This window comes from Apiospora aurea (genome assembly GCF_038362705.1).
Source record: "Apiospora aurea strain CBS 24483 chromosome Unknown utg000007l_segment0_segment0, whole genome shotgun sequence".
In the NCBI taxonomy this organism is placed as follows: domain Eukaryota; kingdom Fungi; phylum Ascomycota; class Sordariomycetes; order Amphisphaeriales; family Apiosporaceae; genus Apiospora; species Apiospora aurea.
The window spans coordinates 1,932,035-1,954,754 of record NW_027117394.1 but is presented as its reverse complement, the minus strand read 5'-3'; the positions used below and the strand labels follow the sequence as shown (position 1 = coordinate 1,954,754).

Sequence of the window (22,720 nt, the reverse complement as noted above, 5' to 3'; positions counted from 1 at the left end):
TCTCGACCTCTCTCGCTTCCTTCTGATAGAGTCCCATAGAGTCTCCCCCATGATCTCATGTCATGTCATATGTTCGCCGTTGGGACTAGCTGGATGCTACCGGGTCATTGCAGCTTCCTTTGGGCGCATTGTCTCCCGAATTGCTCCTTTTCCAGGGCGGCCTCCGCCACCAACGCAGAGGGCTCGAGAGCTTGGAGCTTGATCGGACACTCAATGGGCAGGCAGGAAGATGGAGTCCGGCGTTTGTCCCTCGCAGTAGTCGCGCGTTTTTTCGCCTTACCCACTGCTAGTTGCATTCCGCAGGCCGTGGCGTTAGTGCCGTCCACATGCGAGGGGGGGCACGGGGACCAGGGCCCCAGGGCTCGATCGAGCTGGCCTAGGGTGTGCCTAGGTGCCCCGGGGCAAGCCTCCCACCTCCCTGGCTATCTTATGCATCCTGCACAAACATTTCTGGCCTGCCAGGTTCGCTGGGCCTACGCAGGTGCAGGGGCATTCCATGTCTACCACTTACTTTATCTACTTTCCAACTTGACTGGTCCCCCGTGTTTTTGTTGATCCAAACACACCCCCGCCTGTCTCGCTCCCCGTCTTAGAAGGATATATTCCCTGGGACTCCCGCCCTGGCGATCTCGACTCTCCCCCTCAAAGCATTACGTCGTGGTATAGGTTGTCGACTTCCCCAAACTACATGTTCTTTTAAAACAGCCGACTCCCCTGTCCGAAGCCTGTTACATCTCGTCATAGAGACTCAGATACAAGTATTGATCTCTCACAAGGCATCGACTGCACCACAACCATGGACTCCTCCAGGAATGCCCTCGACAACATCCATCGGGATGAATTTCTCATGGGACTGGCTCAGGGAACACCAGCAGACGCCATCAAGACCCAACAACAACAATCACAGCAGGGTATGTCAGCAGTGGCTGAGATGTCCGGCCCGAAGGCGAACTTCTCTTATCCCCGGCCAGACAGCCGGGTTATACGGCACGAACCAAAAGATAGTCGATCGTCGATGACCTCCAACGGATCCGTCCCGGGCATGACCGATGCCTCTGACTCGGAGGCTTCCGCTGACGACGACTTTCACTACAATGCTTCTGCCAGCGAACTATGGGACAGCTTCTGGCCCAATGATGCTCCCAGGCTACAGGGCGTCCAGCAGGCACGGGGATCCTCCAGCCCTAGCATTGACAACTCGGACTACTTCACTGCCACTATCCTGTCATCGAAACCCGAAAGGTTGGACGATGGCACTATCACCATGCCTTCGGCAGAGCGTCGGTCCCCGCAGCTGCAGGCTTTCCAATGGCCCCTGCCGCATCCCAAGAACTCTCATCTGAGGCCAATTCAGACCAGGAGCCCAGCAACGGTTGATGTATGCCCCAAGGTACAGAACGAAGAGTCGGCATCAAGTCAAACATCTATCCCGGCTCGATCAACATCCTTAGTACCTGAAGCACCCCGGCCGCAGCACCAAATCAAGCGCAAGCCGCTGAGGTCCAGCAAGTCCATTGCCAACTTGAATGCTGGCAAGCCCCGGCCCCTCCTCCACCCTCTTTATGAAGCACCCACAGCCTCCACGTCAAATTCGACCATCAAGCAAGACATCCACTCACTCCCTGTCTCTCCCGCCTTCCCAGACGCATCAGCCATGTCACTGCGGCCGTCAGCCTCGGCCATCGACATGCGCCGGCAGCATGCCGATGACGCTACCGCCGCCCTCCACAAGAAGACATACCACAACGCCACGGCACCGCTGGCTCCTCTCCCTCCTCGGCCTTTCCTCGAACAGTCAGCTATGGCCCAGCGACCTTCACGGCCGCAGCTGGAGCGCAATGTGTCCGTATTCGAGTGCGACTCGGACGACGAGAGCGATGCCGAGGCCGAGAGCAAGTTCGTCCGGCGCCTCACGCGCGGCCTGCAGCACAAGAAGAGCACCATTGGCGGCGACCGCAGCACCAAGACCCATGGCGCTTCGGCGTTGAGTCCTCCCACACCATCCGGTGGTCGCGGTTCCAGAGATGGATCTGAGACGCGGAAGCGAGGTGGATCTTTGGGCCGCATCCTGGGCCTGAAGGGTCGTTCGTCGTCATAAAAAGCATTACGTTACTATGCCCCTTATCTGGATATAACCACACGATTGAGCACTTTACATTTGCTTAAATTCCTTTTCTTTTTCACTTCCGATGCCTTGTTCTGAAATGGACTTTGCATCAACACTGGATGTGAGATTCGGAATACGGCACTATACTTCCGCTTCATCAGCCCCCGCTGTCGATGAATGTGGCTGATACAAACATCCAATAACATCTTCATGTCCTCTTGGGGTCCTCCTTGGCCCTGCAACCGCAAACACAACCATAACCATAACCATAACCACAACTGCACCCACACAAATACACACATACTACAACACAACTCGCTCCCTTGGCTCGCCTGTTCCATCACATGGCTGGTCCAAGAGATCAAAAACGAAAACAAGGAAAAACAACAAAACATGAAATGACTACGGCCAAGACTTGTGTACGACGAGATGCCTGTTATGACAGAGGTTCGGAGTAACCGGGGAATGCACCATGGAAAAAACGAAAACCAAATATATCTTGCATCAAGGGGTTTCTTGCTCTCTTCCTTCGGATCACCTACCTTCCATCCTCATGCGCCGAATATTCTGAAAAACGAATTCTGCATTGGCGGTCAGCTTGCTACCAAAATTCCTTTCCTTTTCTGGTTGTCTGCTTCTTTTTTTTGTTCTTTTTTTAGTTCTCCATATTTGGTCATTTGGTGGCGGACCGGCTCACGAAGAGCCGCAATCTCTTCGAACTTCATGGCATGCGGCTTGGCATCATTGTTACATCATCATCATCATCATCGCATTTGTAAATAGACGGCGGGCGGACGGACGGACGGAAACCAAGGGTCTTTTTCTTTTCTTTTTACTTACTACTTGCTGGGACAACACAAAAGGATCAGTTGAGTCAGTGTGTACGCTGGTGAATATACGGGAGACAAGGGAACGAACAAGGAGAAGAAAAACACTACCCGGTTGCGAAACCGACGAAATCCGTTGTTGGCTGATGATGGAACGGAACGACAACGACGACAAATGATTAATGACAACGGGAAGAAAAGGGACGTCTTGGCAAAGACGTCGCAAGGTCAAACACAAGTCAGTCGGGTATTTATAGTGTTATTTTGTAGCATGGACATGAAATCATCTATAGAAATGATAATGAATTGTATTGTTTAAACTACATCACAGACTCTTTCGTCATATCCCTCACCTTGATAGTGAATGCATTAATGCCTCTCGGCACTTGATCAATGAGACAATCATCTTTCATATCACACGTCTTCTGCCATATGGCAACGGAACGGGTAAGCCTTGTGTGCCAAGAAAGACTGCGACTTCCATAATAGCAATCCCGGGGAGCCGGATGAGAGATCTGTTCTCGGGCCATGGCCGCTGCTCGCTAGCCGCGAGTTTAGTACAGTACTTGACCCGGTTGGCCCTGACGATGAGGGTATATAACATGCCTTGCTATTATATCCCGGTATGAGCTTCGTCATCTTGTGTCGGGGGCGCACCTGTGGCCCCTTTCAGCAAGTATCAGATTACTGTACGGAGCCCGGCGCAGCCGTCCAGGATTCGGTGGCCTCTTCTTCACGGCGTGGTTATAGGAGATATGCTAGGTAGGTCTCGCTTACTACTTGCCAAAGAGCGTCGGATCTAGAACAACACGCAAATCGGGTGGGCCGACCGCTGATTCGGCCAAACATGGACAATGCGCACACGCCAGGAAGCAAACCAAGGTATGATAGAATATGATCAGTCGCTCAAGGCAGGGGCAAGTTTGTTCTTCTTTCAATTCTGGCCTCTACTGGCATCCACACGCAAGCAGGCTAACTCTGGCTCCCTCTCCCATTCATCTCATCCTCCCTTCCTTCAAACATGCAAACACTTTCTTCTCCCTTGGGAAACTCCCTTCATGAGAGGAGCCCCTTCCCCTATTAACGTATCGTATGCATGCAGTTTGATTGTCGTCGTAACGCCCGTGTAAAAAATCATCCCTCATGTATTTCTCTAAAACGCCATTGCCTTCTCGTAAACCCATGAACCCATTATCGAATCATCCCTTTTCCTCGTAAAAATCCAACAAAGTGGCGGTTTTATGCGAATCGGCCCCATCTCTCCCTCGCTCGGGTTATTGCAACCCTCATCATCCTGTGGATAAGTCCAAAATCTATGTGTGTGTGTGTCGTGCTGGACCGCCGTAGCTCCTCCAACAAGGAGGAGTACGTGCGCTTGGCAAAAGTTGGAAACAATGTACAAGTAGAAGCGTAAATGCAACGGCAAAACTTCTTGTTTATACATGGGGTGTCGTAAATGTTTTTTTTTTTTTGGCGCAAAATCATGTCGTAATCGAAGTCGTCGTTGTCGCGGTGGTCGTCGTTAAAAAGCGCTTTAATCAAGCATTTGGCTGTTGCCCGTATTTACAGGTCTAGAAATATTATGTGCAACATGAGAGCCTCTCATCACCATGATCTTGGCCCTCTCCAAGTTGTCCGGATCGTGCAGTTTCGGGTGCAGCTTCCGGGATGGTGGACTCGTGAACTTGGGCAGACGTCTGATGCCGAACTTCTCCTCGCCGTGTCGACCGTCGCCAATGGACCATCTGCTCTGATCCAGGAGGTCGGAGAAGGCGTCAAGTTTCCCCTGGAACGCCTTACGGTTGTGCGGCCACTGGAAAGCGTCGTCGGCCAGGAGCTCATCGTTGGCGCAGAAACTAATGATCTCCGCCACACTTGTCACGGCGTGGGGAGACCAAACTGAGCGCGCTTTGGTATCATTGCGAACAGTGCCAACACGTAGAGGACGAGCAGGCTCAGCAGGACGGCATACGCAGGCATGTTCGCGTACATCCGTACTTCGCTCTGTGGCGGCGTCATGGCCATGAACAAGCCGCCAGCCAATACCGGTATCAGGATGAACAAATTTGCCAATAAAGAGATACAGGCTACACGCCAGTGCCGGTTCTTAAGCGCCTTCCATGTAGCTTCCAGTGGCAGACAAGCAGCGTAGTCAGCGAGCAAAGACGTCTTGGCCCTTGAACCTTGCTTTCGTGTCAGTTCGCCCCAGGGTGTCAGAATCCGCAACGTGAGGTCGAGCGACTGGAACAAGAGAAACAGCACAAGACCAATAAGCGACGGGATGAAGGAGTACAGGAAGTCTGCCGCCGAAAATGCGCCTGGAATAGGGCCAGCTTTGAGGGCAGGGAGGAACCCACGGTGGATACTGGTGCTTGGGTTGAAAGAAACGACGAAGAGCGCGATGAGGAGGACTGAGCCAGCCACCGCCCACAATATAACTTGGCTCGTCCGCATACACCAAGGCAGGTAACTATGGCGCAGGTCGGAGCCGTCTTGGTCCGCTAGGGGTCTGTGGGACATTCCGCTGCGTGAATCCCGCTCATGGACGGAGGCTCCCAACTGTTCGATGTCGACTTTTTCGTCATTGGTCGAGTGTCCAATGCCGTGCCACACCCAGTTTGGAGCCTCTGGGGCAGACCAATAGCCGAGTCGGTCCCTGTTACCATCGAGTCTATCTCTCATCTCGGCCCTGCTCGTGGCCGTCTCAGTGCCGTCGTACAGCTGCGCAGAGTTGCTCTGCGCCATCAAATGAATAACATCCGCAATGTTCTTGACGTCCCAGCCCGGCCGCATACCAGTACGCCTGTTGTGCCAAAAGACTATCAGAATGACAGTGGAAATCAGCAACAACACATATAGTGCTACCAGAACCCAGGCGACACTCTGAACAGTCGCCCAGGACCATGTGCCGTCGACAATGATGACCGTAAACAGGGAGCTCTGCAGCGGAATCGCAAAGTTGGCAATCCAGGTGATGATGATAGGTATCCAGACTTGCCATGTGCTAACAAGTTGGGGCCACAGAAACGACTTGGGGTATAGGGGTAGAAAGCCAACGCCTCGCCGGTATCGTAAATCGTCAGACGCCATGGCCGAGAAAGGCAGAACTCGGAACACTGCAGTTATAACACATTGGGCATAAATCAGCAAGACCGCCGCAATGAGTTGAGGCATAAACCGGAAAACAAAGTATTGGCCCCCGCTCATCGCGCCACTATAGCCTACCAAGCCATTATGGCGGTCACTATAGATAGCACAGAACATGAGGGCCGCAATCATTAATACGCATAGTACTGCCAAGACTAACAGTGATGGGGTCCGAAGGATCCAAGGCTTGAAAGTGAGAGGAGGGTGGTCTCTGATTCGCTCTGCGTCGACATCCGAGCGAGCCTGCCAGTGAGGTATGTGTCGAGGGGAACGGTGTACGTGCTTCGGACGGTTTCTCGATTCATCCAGCATGGCCTTGCCCTCAGTTCGCCACCATCCCGACTGATCACCCCATTGGTATCCTTCACTACCATCGGGACTCGACACCTGCTGTCTGGGCGGAGCGGGCGCTTGCTGGTCCATGACTTGCGTAGGGGGGGACATCGGCGAGGGCTCGCTGGAGCCGTCGGGTTGCTAATAACTCATCCGGGTCCACATCTTCGTAGTAATTGGCGTCCTCCGACTGAGTCAGGGACTCGTGAGCGGGAAGAGGGTCGAAGAGCCCCGGGACGGTGTCGGGCATGTACCGCATCATGGGGTTCTCCTCGCCAGCGCCGGAAGAAGGTACTCCCGAGAGCCCTCGACTATTCCGCTGCCGCGTCAAAGCTTCGATCGCATGTTGGATGTAAGGGGTGTCATCGATGCCTGGAGTAATAGACTGTTTGGTGGCGCGAAGCATATCGTCGGTCACCTCGTTGGCGAGGTGCTGGTATTGAGGCCCGGACATGGCGACGGGTTTCTTCTGAAACCGGACCAGTGGGCGAGGGGTTACAGGCTCGGGCACTTGGTATGTCACCTCCCGTTGCTGGCTAGGAGGATGGGCGCTTCCATACGCCGTGCCGATTGGAGGCGGCGACGGAGGCGACGGGACGTGTGGAGCGACAGTAGAAAGTGGCGAGGGCGAAGCAGGCAGCTCAAGTCGCTCGTGTGGTGGTGGTCGTCGCAGATGGCGGAACTCTGGGATGGGAAGGTGCAGGATGGTATCCTGAGATGGGCTTGCCGTCGGCGTGGCAGCAGACGAGAAGGTACTGTAAGTCTGATTGGATCCTGGTGTCGGACAGTAAGCAAGAGGTCTTGACCAATGTTGTTATGAGTAAAGAAAGGGAACTTTGGACGCGGAGACGTACGGTTCTGCTCGACATAGTTAGAGGGGAGGCCTTGAGAGTTGGCCATGGTGCAGGAAACCGGGACAGCAACAGCAAAGCAGACGGGGGTGCCTTTTGCGGCCTAACACACACTCCACTAGAATACCACTCGGAGGAGATATCGAGCCAATGGCTAAGTCGATGTGCTCTAGGTTGCCGCTGCAGGTCCACGGGATGCATGGTTCGTAACTGCAGGATCGAGTTCTGGTTGGGGGGTTTGCCTTTTTGCTGGATCGTGGTTCGGGGGGGGCTGGCGGGCAGTCTGGATATACGAGGTTGGGAATAGGTACTTGCCCAGCCTCCCTCTCTGCAACAGCATGAAACCATGGCACCGTTTGGCATAACTGAGGACTGGGATTTGACACAGATCGAAATGATGACTATTAAAAAGAGATTCAAGTAACTCACGCAAATGTATTTCCTTTTCTTCAGCCCAACGGCCGTTTTCTTCACAGTTGTTTACCTGCAATCGTCTGAGACACAAACAACGTCGGCTCTATACTTCAAGCTGCAGCGAGGATGTTCGTTTACCGCGGGCAAGCTACACGAAGGACTGGAGCTTGGGGATGGGGAAAAGAAAAGCGGGCAGCTGGGAAGCTCAAGTGGGTCCACGGCGGGCGCTTGGAGAAATCGGGGCTGGCCTGGCAACACGATGTGGGGGACGAGCCTCCCTCTCAAGAAAAAGAGGGAAAAAGATAGCTCAAGCTTCCAAATCCTTCCAGGGAGGTTCCTGTTGCTGTTCCTGTGCCGCTGTGCCTCTCTCTTTTCTCCAGCTCTCGTCCGGCAAAGGATTCAATAACATTAACCTAGTAACCTAGATATACTACATAACTAACACACCTGTCAAATGTCAAAAGAAAGCTGATTTGCTAGCTGACATAACCCTGCATGACGGACGACAGGTCAACCCGACTATATTTGTTAGAGAACATCGATCGTATTACCCTGTAGAACTCAGCTCCGTCCGAGGCACTGTTCCCCATGACATCATGGGCCCTCGCCTTGCTGGCAGACTTGCTGGCACTGCAGCAGTGAGTGACTGGAGGCACATATACTTGGAGTCCCTATGTACCTACCTACGTAGCCTTTTTTATATTGGCCTTACCCATGCAACCATCCCCACCACTTTGATCTACATAATAATTCGATTGCCATCCAGATGCACCCGAGTCATATCTGAGATGCATGCATGCATGCAGTGTTGGGCTTAAGTTTGCCATCACGATGCTGCATCTTGGTTGGCTGGTTTTGTTCTGTATAGCCGGCACTCGGATCAGTTGTTGCCTCCTACGGATCTGCATCCCAGTTAGAGTGTGTCCACTGATCTGAACAAGGATGCATTTCCTATGCACACCTATGGATTAGGATATACAACGAACAGTAGTTCCGTAACAGTGATAACTTGCCTATCTTGGCACGGGTTGTGCCATTTCTTTCCTATGTCTGGCATGTATCCAAACTCTTGGCAGAATAACCCCTGGCAAGAAGACGGTTTCTCCCTCCGGTCGTGATCCAGTAAGACGTGTGCCGCTACTTAATTGAAGGTATACGAATTCAATAGTAATAGGAGTTCATGCAATTTGTTTGCGACGAATCGTGTCTCGAGGCATTTTGTTGTGGAAAACGACAGACTGGATAGGGGTAAACCCGTCGTTGTACTGCTTGCTGGGGAGGCGTCGTATTGCTCATGGCGATGCTCCCCAAAGCGATGCAACTTAGTTACGGTCCCAAAGAGCTCACTTCCGATTCCATGCATACTTGCTCGGTGGGCTGTTCCAGATATCTACGACAAATGACATGCCAAACTGAATTACAGGTGGCATACCACGAACCAACACTGGGATGATGCTCGGTGTTCAATGGTACGACTTGTGATGGAGAGATCCGCTTACCGTACGGGCTCTCCCCCCCCAAGCGGCAGTTTCCGCAGGCGCTGAACAGCACTTACCGTTAATGCTCGCTCCCTACATTTTGTTTCTGGCTGTCAGGGACCAAGTACGCGTTTATTGTCAGCCACATACACAGTTTCTCCCGCATACGGTTTCAGGGGTAGTTACTCTATGTCGCGCTTCGTATCCCTTCAGCAGTTCATAGCCTTCAGTTATAGTCATGCTGGCCGCGAGGCGAGGCGTTATCCCGCCATCGTCAAGCATGCAATCCACCTACCAAGCTCTTGTCGTCTTACTATCGGAATGGATATACGTCGAGGAACAGGAAACCAAGCCGCCGATCAAGTGGTTGCCGCCGGCCCGTCTGAGACACTACTACTGTCAACCCGTAGTGTCTGTCTCACACAGCGATGCTCACTTTCCTCATCTGCAACTGGGATGGCATGTTGCCGCCCTGCCAGGTAAGCCAGTCGACGACACTCACGTCGTCGCCTCTTGTGTCGCTTGGAAGGAACGGTTGGCGCGATAGGGCCCAAATTCCACGGGTGGAAACCCCGTCCAGAGGTTGTAGGTATATAAGTCGGGAGGGGACGGCTTCCCAGGAAGAGGAATAAAACAGAAAACCAGGCAGACCATACCAGACCAGACCAGAGTGTGAGAAACCACAATCGAGTACAAGTCATCAGGATCATCAATCTTTGAACTACCCCCTTTTCCAACACAGAGAACCCAAGTGTCCGAACCAAACCAACATGATGCTCACCAGCTTCATCCTTGCTGCAGGTCTCGCACCCGCTATCTTGGCAAAGCCTATCCGAAAGCCGACTCTTGGCCTCGAATCTCTGACGACCGCTGTCCCCATTCCCACGACTGGCGATATCCTCCCAACCATAACCAAGCGCCGCAGCCGGACCTTGACCGTCCCTCTTCCCCTGGAAACCGATGATCTCGGTCTCGAGCCCGACTTCCTTCCCAAGGACAAACGCGGCCTGGTCATTCCTCCAGTGTCGCTTCCCCTCTCACTGCCCACGCAAGTAGGCAGTCTTCTACCTTCGCTTAGCCTGACGAAGGACCTACCCATCAAGACGGACACTCTTCTCCCTTCGCTCACATTGATCAACGACCTACCCGTGAAGACAGACACTCTCCTACCTTCCCTGACCCTTCCTGTCACGGGTCTGCCACTGGAGACCGACGACCTCGACCTCCCTGCCGTCATACCGAGCGTGACCGTCCCGTTCCCACTCGAGACCCCTGCTGTCGACCCGGACCTGGACTTCGCCAAGAAAGAGAAGCGTCAAGGTGCCGGAATTGGCGGCGGCCTGCTCAGCCTCACCAAGGCGCTTCCTTCCATCTCTATTCCTGTGGTAATCCCGACGTTGTCGGTACCGAGTCTTAGCTTGTCCACGCCGTCCGTCCCAACGTTAGTGGTACCAAGCCTCAGTTTGTCCACGCCGTCTATTCCTACATTGGCGACGTTGGCGGCACCGAGCTTTAGCCTGTCTACGCCGTCCGTCCCTTCTGTGAGGATCCCGACGTTGGCGGTGCCGAGCCTCAGCATCCCTCAGCCGACCCTCACTGCTTCTGTAAGAATTCCAACGTTATCGGTGTCCACCATCAGCATCCCTAAGCCGTCCGTCACCGGGCTCCCGCACATCCCCGACCACTGCATCGACTGCGGCACCAAGTGCGTCGAGGCGAAGGACGTGGGCGGGATCTTGAAGTGCGTCGAGGAGTGCGTAGCCCATTGCCTCGCCCACTTGCCGACTCACGGGTAGCGTTGCTGTCACCTCACTGTCAAAGTCTGAGTAGACCGCCAATCTCAGCTGGCGTCGTCTAACAGCAAGGGGAGCCGAATAAAAGGAGGAGGAGGAGGTTTCAGTGTTGTTTCTGAGACTAAAATCAGGCGGGGTCCTGCTGGGCAGAAGGGGAGGGTCTTAAGGAACGGCAGACATTCGGTCAGGCCAATCAGTCAGTCATTTGCTTCATCTGGTCTCCGTAGCGGGAATCGCCCCTCCCAGGCGGTTTCAGGGTTATTTACGGTCGTTGTCATCCACTGCGTGCCGAAGAAAATGGGGTTTGGATGAGTGGGTTGGTCATCTAGAATCATGATTATGGTTTTATGTGTCCATGTGACGAGAGATGGGAGTCTGGCTCACTTCCATCTCGACGTACGATGAGACGTATGAGAGAGGTAGACAGCTTTTGGTTTTGTTTTCCTCGAGCTGCATAAGGATCAGCTCGAGTTCGCAATACACTCGTTTTGTTATCGGGCCTTCATGCCTCTTACTAGTTAGATCTGGTAGATTCTGTTGGTTGCCCAGCACCTTTGTCCTGTCTTACACATCCTGGATGCCGAAAGATCCTTTATACGGTTAAACCGTATATCAAGAGAAGGATCTCCTGGCACAGGAGTAGTTTCAGTTCGTCGCCTCAATAAAATCGACTTACCAAGTTTACTTGACTACAACACTGCCAGTGTTGGTACAACGCTGTTGCTGTCGCGGCTCATGGCGAATACATGGAAGCCCGGGTCAACTGCCCGCTAAGGTACATGGGAGGAGGGCTCACTCGGATCGCATACCTGCAGAGCGCGCTTGGTATCGTGTAACATGAGGGAGCCGTCACATTCAAACAGCAAGGCATGAAATGCGGCAAGGCAACGTGTGGTGCCTGGCTTGGTTTAGATCGTGTAACACGTACGCTGGACGGCTGTTGGTCCACGCACCGCGCTCCGCGCCCCCTACCCCCAGACCCATCGAGAGCGCCAGGGCCCGTTTAGAGATGCAGGAACGAGGCCTGAACTGCAGATCATCGAGAGCCAAGACGTTTTAAGTTTACAGCGGTATCACGACCCTCTGCTCCCGGTTGGCTGGCAGAGGCATCAAAAGAAGAAGAACTGATGCAGGCTGGCTCCTTACAGAGCTGTACGGATGTGTTGGCATGATGAAGCGACGAGAAATATGGCCAGAGCGTGGAGGCCCGACAAAAGCGATTAACCTCGAACCTGCATGCAAAAGCACGTGAACAACGGCCTTTCATCCCAATTCGTCGAGGCCGGTCGGAGTAACGCTGGGTATGTTTGGCGCTGGCGGCGGCGACGACTACCTCTTTGGGACTATTGTCTTGCTATTTTTGTTGAAGCCATAGTAGCAAAGGAGCCCAGATGAATATGGAATGCTATTGCTTTTGAGCTGCGAGAATAAGCTAACCTAGGGTCTCGAGCCTCGAAGGGGGCTCTAGGTCCCATTCTCCATTCTTATCATACATGTGCCTGACGGGCGGTGGAGCTGAGCTGAGCTGATAGAGAGAGGGAGGCTCCATCCGAACTCGGGGCGTCCAGGGGTGGGCTGGGTTGTCGTCGGTCGTCGGTCGTCGGGCTTCCTTTTGGCAGGCCTCGGTAACTCAGATAGGTTGATTGATATCGCTCGCATGCGGAACTCCCGACTCTCAGGTTGCCCAGCTGGTCGCTCACTTCATATCACGACTTAACCTGGCCGAGGCGGGAAAGGCATCCGGACAATTTAGACACGAGGGTTCCAAGATCTACAGTATGAAGGAAACAAAACGCCCGCAATTTTTATTTGTTTCTCATTGAGGCCCATTCCCTGCCTGGGCCGAAAGCGATGGGCGCGTAGCTGCGTAGATGGGTGAATCAGTTTCTCATTTAGGTGTTGGTTCGGCGCCGTAGATCCTGACTGGCGGCTTTTATGGTCTTGCAGGGTCCTGGGGACCGCTAGAAAATCATTGGATGGTGGTAGTGCGGTGGCATCCGATAATCATCAATCCTCTTGTCGTCTCGACATGCCCATCTCAATTCTCCTATTGCGCCTCGGGAATGGATACCGCAGCGCGGCGCCAGAGAGTAGTAGGCATCTGCCAACTCATATCCTCGTAATTGCTTGTTTCACTATACCTGAGATACTAGTAAGCAAGCACAGCTTCTCATTCCCAGCTAAAGATACTTGGCCAATTCCATGGGCATTCATTGGCATTCAGAAGCAGCATGATGAACACAGAACACCCCTGCGCCGGAGTTAAGACCAACTCAGAGCTCCGCAAAAGGGTTCAGGTTGGTTGTTTCAGTAAGTACTCAGGTAGCCCTCAGGCAAAGGTTAGCAGCACGACACAGCCTTCGCCATGTTGCTCGTTCCACAAAGGCTCGTCCCCTGGAAAGCGGGGGCCGGGTTGATTGAAGGGGAAATACCAGGCTCTGATCCGCCGATACTCCTTTCTGTCAGCTCTTGTCCCCTTTCTGGAGCGAAGGCGGAGATGAATTATATTATTTATTGGACTCCTTTTCTAGAAATACAATTGCGATGCTCGATGGTGGTCAATTGAAACGAGCCTTTGCAGTGCAGCCAGAGCAAAGTATGAGCTCATCGTACTGACTGACCTTATTGCCATGGCATTTCAGCCTGAAGCCTGACGGTCGGTTGCCATTCTACATGTACTTACCTACACTAGCTAGATTGGCCTGTGCTCTGCACGTCACACGGTGCTTGACAGGTATCCGCGCCGCGCGCCGCGCGCCGCAGTCTCTTAGGTATCAACCAGAGACCATCGTCATACAGTCTGAAATGCGGCCCCCAAACACTGTAACCCTACCAACTAGGGGCGACGGGGGGGCTTGCTGAATACGACGGAGAAAAAGCTTGGAAGAGTCAGCCTAAGCGAGGAAAACCTGCGCAAACACTCGTATCGATGACGAGATTTCCCTCTTGTGCATGCAAATCAGTCGATTCACTTTTAGCGGGCTGACATATGTTTTGTTTTGCGACGTTAACGTTGAACAAACATATCGGCAGAAACTGTGCCTACATACTGTACTGTACGTTGGTGTGTTTTTTTCCTTTTGTCGCAACTGAGGATCCAAACTAGCGCCCTCTGCGACTTGTGCTCGTGCTCCTCTTATCACCGACTAACTTATGCATGCGCCTCATCCAACACCATCTCCACCCGGCTCACTCCCACGTTTTCAACGAAAGTCTCTTGTCAGGCTGGCTGGGCTGATGGCACGAACTGGTCACGGCTCCCGCAGCGTGATGGCGACAGTGGCCCTTCTGGAATCGGGGAGTGACTGCTGGTTGGGCCGGCCACCCAGTCACAGGCGATTCCCGCCCTCCCCGAAATGTTTGGTTTGGTAAACGAACAAACGTGCTACTGGGTCGGCGCCAGGTCAATCGACTGATGGGAAATCCCAAGCTTGGCGTCATATACCAGATCCTTGGGCAGGCTGTACGCGTTGTGCAGCGTCCAGCGCGTAGATCTGCAGGCCAAGGGCAGGACGAGAGTACTTTGGGCGGCGGTAGAGCCACAGTTTCAGTGGTGTACCCAGCATGGGTCCTACCCGCCGCATCCGTGAAGAGTTGCCATGAACGAATGACATGCGTCCTGACAAGCCCATGTCATCCTAGTGTGTTCCCATCCATCAAGTCTTCCCAGATCCCGCCCAGGTCAAGCCCAGAGGGTCAAGACTACCACCTAGACCGGGCCTATCAAATCAGCCAGAGGCGCCATTCTCCGCATGGCACATCTGCAGCTTTCCGATAACCAACTTGTCGCTCGCTGCAACTCCTTCTCTCTTCAATTGTTCCTTCTGCTCGGCCTCCACACTTATCCCGCGCTTCAGTTCATCCATTCACACTTGTCGCTTGCTTACCCCCCCTCTCCGCTCACTCATATACCTCATTGTAATTTCCATTTCTTCACGGTAGACCTTCGCTGGTTGACGAGCTGCCTGAGCAACTAACAATCCCTACTATCCGAACATACACCCACGTCCGTTTTTCTAGCGCGCCTAAACTATAACCATAGACAGTTTACTTGAGCAAGGGACTGTCTCACAACAACGAGCAGCAACCGAAACCCAAAAATTATTAGGCTCAGCTGCACACCCAACCGAAAGCGCCTTGGACGACTAATGCAGATCGGAGAAATGCATACATGAGCTCGCACTTGCCTGCCTATCTCGCCCAACCCCCGACGCTTCGGCGAACAACAATTGCTGGTAACGGAGGAAGAGCCTCCTCGGCTTCCACTTCTCGACGACTCGCGAAACAGTTATACGGCCGACCAAAAACGAGGCCTTCTACAGCATCGCCAACTCAACCTTATTGGTCTGCCATTCGCACACTTGATTGGGCCGCAACGAATTAAATCACACAACATCCGGGGACCTCGTGGTCCGTAAGCCAGTCCAGATGGACGGGTACGTGCAATTTTGTGTTACTTCTCCGATTACTCGCGCCTGCCGTGACTCCATGACACGCATATTTGCAGTTTCCCCTCTCCCATCCTGCTCCTGTCTTCTTTCCACCCTTTTGCCCGTATGACCATGGGCGGTTTAAGAACTCTGTCGATGTCTCACAATTGGCCACGTTCCTAACGTTCCTAATATCACTAACATGGGGAAATTCAGCTTCATCCACATGGCGTCATGGACAGGGCATCAGGCCAGCTCTGGTCCTAATACGCCACCGCGTGGTTTTGGCCATTTCAGATCTCTCTCCACATTCTCGGGCGTATCGCCTCGCTCCCAATCGCCGGCACACGTCAGATCTCCGTCTTCATCGCAGCTGTCCAGCATGGCATCGTCAGGAGACCTGCAGCAGCCGACACTCGAGGTCCATACGCCGCCGCCCAAGAGGATGCCGTCCAAACAGTCTTTGATGGAAGACCAGGAATTTAGCACACATCTTGGCCCGAGGAGCAGAGCCACGAGCCGGGTAGATGGATCGACTCCCGATCCAACCGCCCATCACCCTGATCTGGACGACGAAGTCGCGACCCTCAGCACCAAGCTTGTCAATGCGCTCAACCACCAGACCAATCTCGACGACACACTAAGCTCCACTCGCCAGGAATTGGAAGACTCAAAAGACCGGATACGTGAGCTTGAAGAGCAGGTAGCACGGCAAACAGAGATGTTGGCCGGGGACGTCTGGGTCAAGCGGAAAAACGTTGAAGCGGATAAAAAGAGTTGCTATCCAAGATCGTGGAAGAGAAACGGGTGCGTGGCGAAATGGAGAAAGAGAAGAAGAAGATCGAGCAGGAGTTGGAGAACTTGACCCAAGCTCTGTTCGAGGAAGCCAACAAAATGGTCATATCGGCGAAGGAGGATGCCCAAAAAGAACAGGATGCACTCCAACGCAAGAACGACCAACTGAAGGCCCAATTAGCTGATAGCGAAAGTCTGCTGAAGTCGTCGCAGGAGCAGCTTGTCCAGCTCAAGCTCGTCCTGGAGCAAATGACAGCCGAACGCGATGATCATAGTGGGACCACGCCATCTTCCCCGGGATTTAGCAAGTTCGCGCCCACAGATGAGGACGGAAATACCTCCGAGGGCATCTCTCAAAGCGGTATCACGGAGCCTCTCTCGCCGACATATCCTACGAATCTTACTCACCTGCTCCAGCCTGTGGTACGGATGGACCTGTCCTCTTTCGAAGATTTCATGGCCCTTGTCAATGTTTCGAAAAGAGCACCGCCTAGCCGTGCTTCCTCGGGCTCGTATAGTGGACTTAGCCTGGGATTACTAAACGCGACAAGTAGTAGCTCGGCGGCATCCATCTCTAATGTGTCGACGACTTCATTGTCTGCCGCCGGCACCTCCATCCATTCGACGTCGCCTCAAACTCCCAATACCCCTTCATCAGCCATCAGCGCCGGTTCTTCTGGGCCGTTACCGCCCTTGAAAGATAGCAAATTCTACAAGAGGGTTCTCGCCGAGGATATCGAACCCACACTCCGACTCGATACGGCGCCTGGACTATCATGGCTTGCCAGGCGTGCTGTCCTTAGTGCCATGTGTGAAGGTACGCTCGTCGTGGAACCCGTCCCATCGAACAGTCCGTTTGCGTCTATAAGTAAGCCGCAATTCTATCCATGTTCGCTATGTGGCGACACGCGCCGGGACGAGCCTCATCTGCGAAACCACCGATTCCGAACAAGCGAGGCCGAATCTGCTCAGCGTTACCCGCTCTGCAAGTACTGCCTTGGTCGCGTACGGTCCACGTGCGATTTCTTAGGCTTTTTGCGCATTGTTAAAGATGGGTTCTGGCGCGCCGATGACGCTGATTCGGAACGGGCCGCTTGGGAGGAGAGCGTAAGACTGCGAGAGCAGATGTTTTGGAGCCGCATCGGAGGTGGAGTTGTGCCTGTGTCTCACTCCTTCCACGGACACACGGAAAGTTCTGGGAAGAGTCCACGGATGAGCATAAGTCAAGAGGACCAACCCGAAGCTGTCCACCAGGCAGCGGAAAGCGAAAACGACGGCGGCGGCAAAGCCCAGGCTCTAGCGAGAGACGCATCCGAGGTCACGCTGACACCACAACCCATCATAACGAAATCGACCGAAGCCTCTGGCTCTGTCGGACCTGTTGCGAAACCCGAGCCCCCTGTTACTCCCACCCACATACCTGCGGAATTTCTGTCGGCAGACGATGTGACAAGCTCGCCGGTGGATATCCGAATTTCGTCACAACCACTGGAAACCCCCATCAAGCTGGACGATGGGGTGAAGCGGCTCTCTTTGTCCATTCCTGGAGCATTCGAGGAGTGATGCAAGGGAGAGCATCTTCGACATCATCTTTTCTTGCCAGCTCCTACGCGAAGAAAAAGCTGACATGTCGGTTGTCTCCACGATACTACCACTCACTTAAACCATTTTGTGTAATATTAGTCCCTTAAAGTTTGATGGACCTCTTCATGGAGAGGTTGGGAAGGTGCATGGAACTTCATGGCAGCGGCGTTTTGGGGGGTATTTTATCTTTTTTTTTTTTATCTTTTTTGTAATGGACTAATCCGAAAGGTTTGGGAGCTACAGCGGCTGTTGGGACACGGCTGATTGTCAGTGCGATGGCGTTTTGGAGGAGCAAGCATTATTTTCAAGGGCCACAGACACACACTGACTGCAGCAGCCACTGTATTGGTACATTATTTTGGGTTGATGCATTTGAGGATAGTCGGTCCACGAAAGGAAGGAAGGACAGACATGACGAGGTTGGCACTCATGCCCGCTGTTCATTCAGCCTACTGCGGTTTGAAAAGTTTACGCTTTCGATTCCTCCTTAGTAAGGCCTTGGTTGGGGCCTTACATAAAAACATACACACTTATGTTAATGACGATCTTCATGATCCAAGAACAGGTTTCTACTCTCATTCCTTGATTATATAGATAAATGCGACAGTTACAACGCCAACCGTATATGTTTTCGCTGTATAATGCAGACAACGTGGCATGGTATATCTGGAATGGTAGAAAACCAAGCGTCCGCAATTTTATTAGCCCCTATCCCGCCCGTCGTTCATGAGCTCCTTTGTCGTCCACCGCCTAATTCCTAATTCAAGATGAGGCCCACTTCCACCACCACCGGCACAGGCTAATGACCCTCCAACTACCTGCCCTCCTTTCACTCGAGCATTGCGCGGAGATGAATACTTCCCGCCATTGCACGGTACTGGCTAGGCCCTGCGCAGTCTGTTCTTCGACGTCTCCAAAAGCCAGCCAGAGGCCTCTGTCTCGAAATGTACACAGACACAGCCTCATGTGGAGAAGATCACTTTCGCCTCAGGCAGACCAGCAGCAGTAAAATTGGCTTTCATGACCCAACGGTAAGCAGACACCGGCCGGGGTTTTGGCTTCCGCAAAGCCTGGCGACATTTCAGACACGTGCCACAGCGACCGGCACGCGCCAAGTGGTCGCCGAAAGACGGCAGCCCGGAAAAGGCGTAAAAGGCGGGAAGTAAAGAGGCAGATAAAGTGGGCAAGGCATCCATCTTTGCCCGCGGTGGATCGGCGACTTCCTCCCGCACGTGCTCTTTTGGTACCCGTCGCGAAGGGTTCGCAGAGTTGAAACTTGGAATATTGGCCGAATAGCTACTGCATGTAACCTTGAGTGTTGTATTGAGTAATTCAATGAACGCTCGACTATATGAATTTGCGTTACCACCGGCGACAACGTATAACGTATCGATACAAATGGGCCAGCCATATCGAAGCGGGTCTCGAAGGTCATTCTCATATACTGTTCGTCATCATCCATATCCTACTTTATACTGCAATTGATATAGACCATCTAGCGGGTATAGCGGAAAGAGTTAACCTGCTTCCCCGTCACTCCGTGAAGGTGAAAACGATGTGTGGAAGTGGCCACCGGTGCTGCGGTGGTGAAGGGAAGAAGGTGCGATGAATAAACCTTGTGTGGTCTGTGGTGTGACTTCCTTGGATCCGCACTTGTCAAAACCCCAGTGCCACAATGGAACCCAATCAACCTGGCAGCAAAGATCCATCAACTTCCGCCCTTCCCCTGCTCAGGCGTCTTCCATCAACAACCTGGCCATTTCCTGCGACCTGACCTTGAGTACACATTCAAATGGCAAAGGGTGCCTGCAGTTGATGCGGAATTTATGTCAGCCAATCACTTTCATCGGGCCAGATTGTTTGTTGCCAAAGACATGGGACTCACCCTCCTAACCCAACAGAGACCCCGGGTTCCGGTATCTTGGGTTTCCCCTCGTCGTCCAGGGCCTGTTCGAGCTCGAACACGGCCAGGAAAGTCGCCAGGAACATGTAAACGCTTGCAAGAGCCAGCCAGTTCCCAGGGCACTTCCGCCGACCGAACCCGAAATTCCCAAGCGGGTAAGGTTCGCCGCGGTCATATCGGCTTGGGTCGAAGACGTTGGGGTCCTTGTACGTACCAGCATCCGTCGCCATGGCCGTGGTATTGGTAAGTACCATGGTTCCCGCTGGAATGAACATGCCCCTGTACACATCGTCGCGCAGACTCTTGTGTGGTATGTTCAGAGGGTTCAGTGGCAGGCATCTCATCGTCTCCATGATGAAGTCGTCGAGACATTTCAGTTCGCAGCGATCACCAAACCCCCGGTAAGCGTGCTTGTCCCTCTGGGTAAAGTGTCATGTCAAGCCTTGCTTGGATTACTCGCTGGGCTTCCGGGTGCCTGGTCAGAAACAACATGCAGGAGAGAACCGTTGCCCACGTCGTGTTCCCTCCGGCAATAATAGTCGCCCCTGTGGCCCCCTTTATGTCTGCCAAGCTGGCTTCCTGCGGCCGGCCTGCCTTGGCGCTCTCGACGAAACGGTCCCAGTGTATCTTCATAAAAGAATACGGCGCAGTGCCTGCCTCTATGGCCCTCATATTGCTATCCCAGGGCTGGTCATGGACTGCCTGTATGGCGTTGCGGCTCACGCGAGCATGGCGTAAAACCGCCGAAGGATTGATCCAGCCGGGCACGAACTGAATGGGTGGGAATATGTCTACAAGGCTTGTCCCCGCAATACCACCAGCGGTAGTTGCTTGGCTTGCTGCTTTGGTCATCTCGCAATATGGAGAGCTTTCGCTTGGGACCTCCTGGCCAAATGCGATCCGGAAGATGATGCTCGTCGTCATCAGAAGCGTAGACTCTCTCCAGTTATCTGGGCCCTTGATCAGAGACCGCACAGCCTTTCTGCTTTCCTGTAGCTGCATCGGGCGAAATATTCCGACGTTAGAGCGGGAAAAGGTGCTCTGGAACATTTTACGATGTAGCTTGAACTGTTCGCCCCATTTCAGGAACGTTAAGGTACGACCCCAGCCCATGCTGATCTGTGTTAGACCTGACTCCAAGCTATCTGGATCCACGCAACAGCGACTTACATCTCGAATAAGGTGAAGTCTGGCCTGTCACAATAGTTGGCTCCCCGCTGGTCCAGCAACTCAGTTGCAGCAACTGCGCTGTTTAGCACAACTATATGTTGCCCAAGCATGTTGACATAAATCACGTCTGAACCTGTTCGTGGGCTGGTCAACGATGACTTCGAACGAGCCATGACGACGAATCTCTACTTACTATAATCGATTCCCCATCGTATGTAATCTCTTTCTGGGTGGTCAGCGCTGACCTGACCTAGGTTTCCTATAAGCAGTCTCCCCGGTGGCCCAGGTGGCAATGGGTACGGGTTTCTTTTTCCGAACCGGCTTTTCCACAAGATGAAAACTGCCAACGCCGCGAAGAACACCGCGCCTATGAGACCGTGGACTTGGGAATCCATCTTCCAGTAATGAAAGAAAGCAAGTGATGCCAAAGCTCAGTTCTGGAAAACGCATGGATTTGTCCACAGAACAAGAAAAACGCCCCGAGAAGGGCAAATATAGGCCTCTATGAGTAACAAGGGGTTGTCCTGCAAACACCGAGTGTTCTCACTAATACAGGCAAGCAGCCCATCGAGACCTGGGAACGTGGAGTCGAGGAAAATCGGGCGACTGATACAGCGCCAGCAGTTCATGGCCCTGGCGGGTTACCCTCCAGGGTGGGATGTTCGTCGTGGTAATTCCTGCAAGGGCCCCCCCACATGGGGTAGCCTGCGCCGATTCCCTTCCATGATGAGGGTTCTTGAGCAAAAATAAGCCGAATGGACAATTGCCAACTGTCTCGCAAACACAATTGGAGGGATGAATTGCTGTGGAACTTTGCCTAGATCAAGGTGGTAATACTCGGATCCTATCACGGCACACGGGCTCGGGGGAGAGGTGCCGACCCCTATCGTCCCAATAGTCTTGGCTGGAAAGGGCCGAAGAAGGGATGATGGCGACGACGTGGATGGCGGACGACCAAAGGTTAAGATGGGACCGGTGAAGTGGAAATCTTCACCAATAATGCTAACACGTATAGGCGATTGGCAATATACTGCAGACAAGGTACCATGGACTGGAACTTCAAGGTACGTTTGTCTGGCTTGGCCTCGGTTTTGCGTGTAGTCGGTAGAGGAAGCCTACTTCCAGCGACTCGAGATCCCCGTACCAGCGGCAGACCTTGTCTAGCCGCCTTGGTGTAGGTGGGATGTTGTGGTGCAATGCGTCACATTATATACCACTACATGCATGGCTGTAGTTGCAGTCTGCTGTACTTTAGCCAGTGATCGACTGCAACCACGGGCTGATCCGCGATGAAATGCCCATGGCAGGTTGAGGCAGTGGACATGAAGAAAGCCGCTGCCGGTGCGGCAACGCAGGATTGATGAGGTTGCCGAGGGCCTGTAAGCCACACGCCCACTACCTGATCGACGGTGATTCCTGTGCTTTCCTTCCACAGCAGACGGGAGAAACCATTGGACAGAAAACTGGGGTTGCTGCTGACTGCCCCCTCAGCATCGCATCTCTCAGTTAATCGTCCCCCCGGAATGCGGCTGCTGTCGAAGCCCAGTCGTGTCATGTTTATTGGCAAAATACCAGTCTATCGCACATGGGGTAAGGACAGTCAGCTGGCAAGCACAACAGCCTATCAGCCTTGCAATCAAGCAGTCATATCAGGTACGTAGGGCCGCAACCATCTGGCCGGGCCGGCACACAACACACCAACCACCACCCCCCTTGCATGTCAATCAATGACTGTTGGGATCTTTTGATTGAACTATGCGCACCGGGCGCCAACGCCAAACTGCGAGACGACTTCCTGTCTCGTGAGCCCCGTCACTCTGTTCCATTCGCGCGACTACGTAGGTGTTGCCATAACTCCACCAATTCCCGGCTCCTTCTCTTGGCCGAC

The 22,720-nt window shown here is 53.3% G+C and overlaps 6 protein-coding genes across 6 annotated transcripts; 3 read left to right on the top strand and 3 right to left on the bottom strand.

Moving 5' to 3' along the window:
- Nucleotides 1-796: 796 nt before the first annotated feature.
- Nucleotides 797-2,098, top strand: PG986_010870 (uncharacterized protein; the record flags this gene model as incomplete). Its single annotated transcript, XM_066847092.1, has 1 exon — nt 797-2,098. One exon carries the CDS (start codon nt 797-799, stop codon nt 2,096-2,098), a length of 1,302 nt encoding a protein of 433 aa, XP_066696583.1.
- A 2,714-nt stretch (nt 2,099-4,812) lies between these two features.
- On the bottom strand, nt 4,813-6,024 carry PG986_010869 (uncharacterized protein; the record flags this gene model as incomplete). Its single annotated transcript, XM_066847091.1, has 1 exon — nt 4,813-6,024. One exon carries the CDS (start codon nt 6,022-6,024, stop codon nt 4,813-4,815), a length of 1,212 nt encoding a protein of 403 aa, XP_066696582.1.
- A 424-nt stretch (nt 6,025-6,448) lies between these two features.
- On the bottom strand, nt 6,449-7,314 carry PG986_010868 (uncharacterized protein; the record flags this gene model as incomplete). Its single annotated transcript, XM_066847090.1, has 2 exons — nt 6,449-7,188; nt 7,269-7,314. The coding sequence occupies 2 exons, from the start codon at nt 7,312-7,314 to the stop codon at nt 6,449-6,451; spliced, it is 786 nt and encodes a 261-aa protein (XP_066696581.1).
- Nucleotides 7,315-9,927: 2,613 nt separating this feature from the next.
- On the top strand, nt 9,928-10,805 carry PG986_010867 (uncharacterized protein; the record flags this gene model as incomplete). Its single annotated transcript, XM_066847089.1, has 2 exons — nt 9,928-10,542; nt 10,674-10,805. 2 exons carry the CDS (start codon nt 9,928-9,930, stop codon nt 10,803-10,805), a joined length of 747 nt encoding a protein of 248 aa, XP_066696580.1.
- Nucleotides 10,806-15,582: 4,777 nt separating this feature from the next.
- PG986_010866 (uncharacterized protein) lies at nt 15,583-17,738 on the top strand (the record flags this gene model as incomplete). The annotated part of the gene is made up of 2 exons (XM_066847088.1): nt 15,583-16,066; nt 16,156-17,738. 2 exons carry the CDS (start codon nt 15,583-15,585, stop codon nt 17,736-17,738), a joined length of 2,067 nt encoding a protein of 688 aa, XP_066696579.1.
- A 1,751-nt stretch (nt 17,739-19,489) lies between these two features.
- PG986_010865 (uncharacterized protein) lies at nt 19,490-21,005 on the bottom strand (the record flags this gene model as incomplete). Its single annotated transcript, XM_066847087.1, has 4 exons — nt 19,490-19,565; nt 19,645-20,081; nt 20,119-20,776; nt 20,833-21,005. The coding sequence occupies 4 exons, from the start codon at nt 21,003-21,005 to the stop codon at nt 19,490-19,492; spliced, it is 1,344 nt and encodes a 447-aa protein (XP_066696578.1).
- Between the last annotated feature and the right edge of the window lie 1,715 nt (nt 21,006-22,720).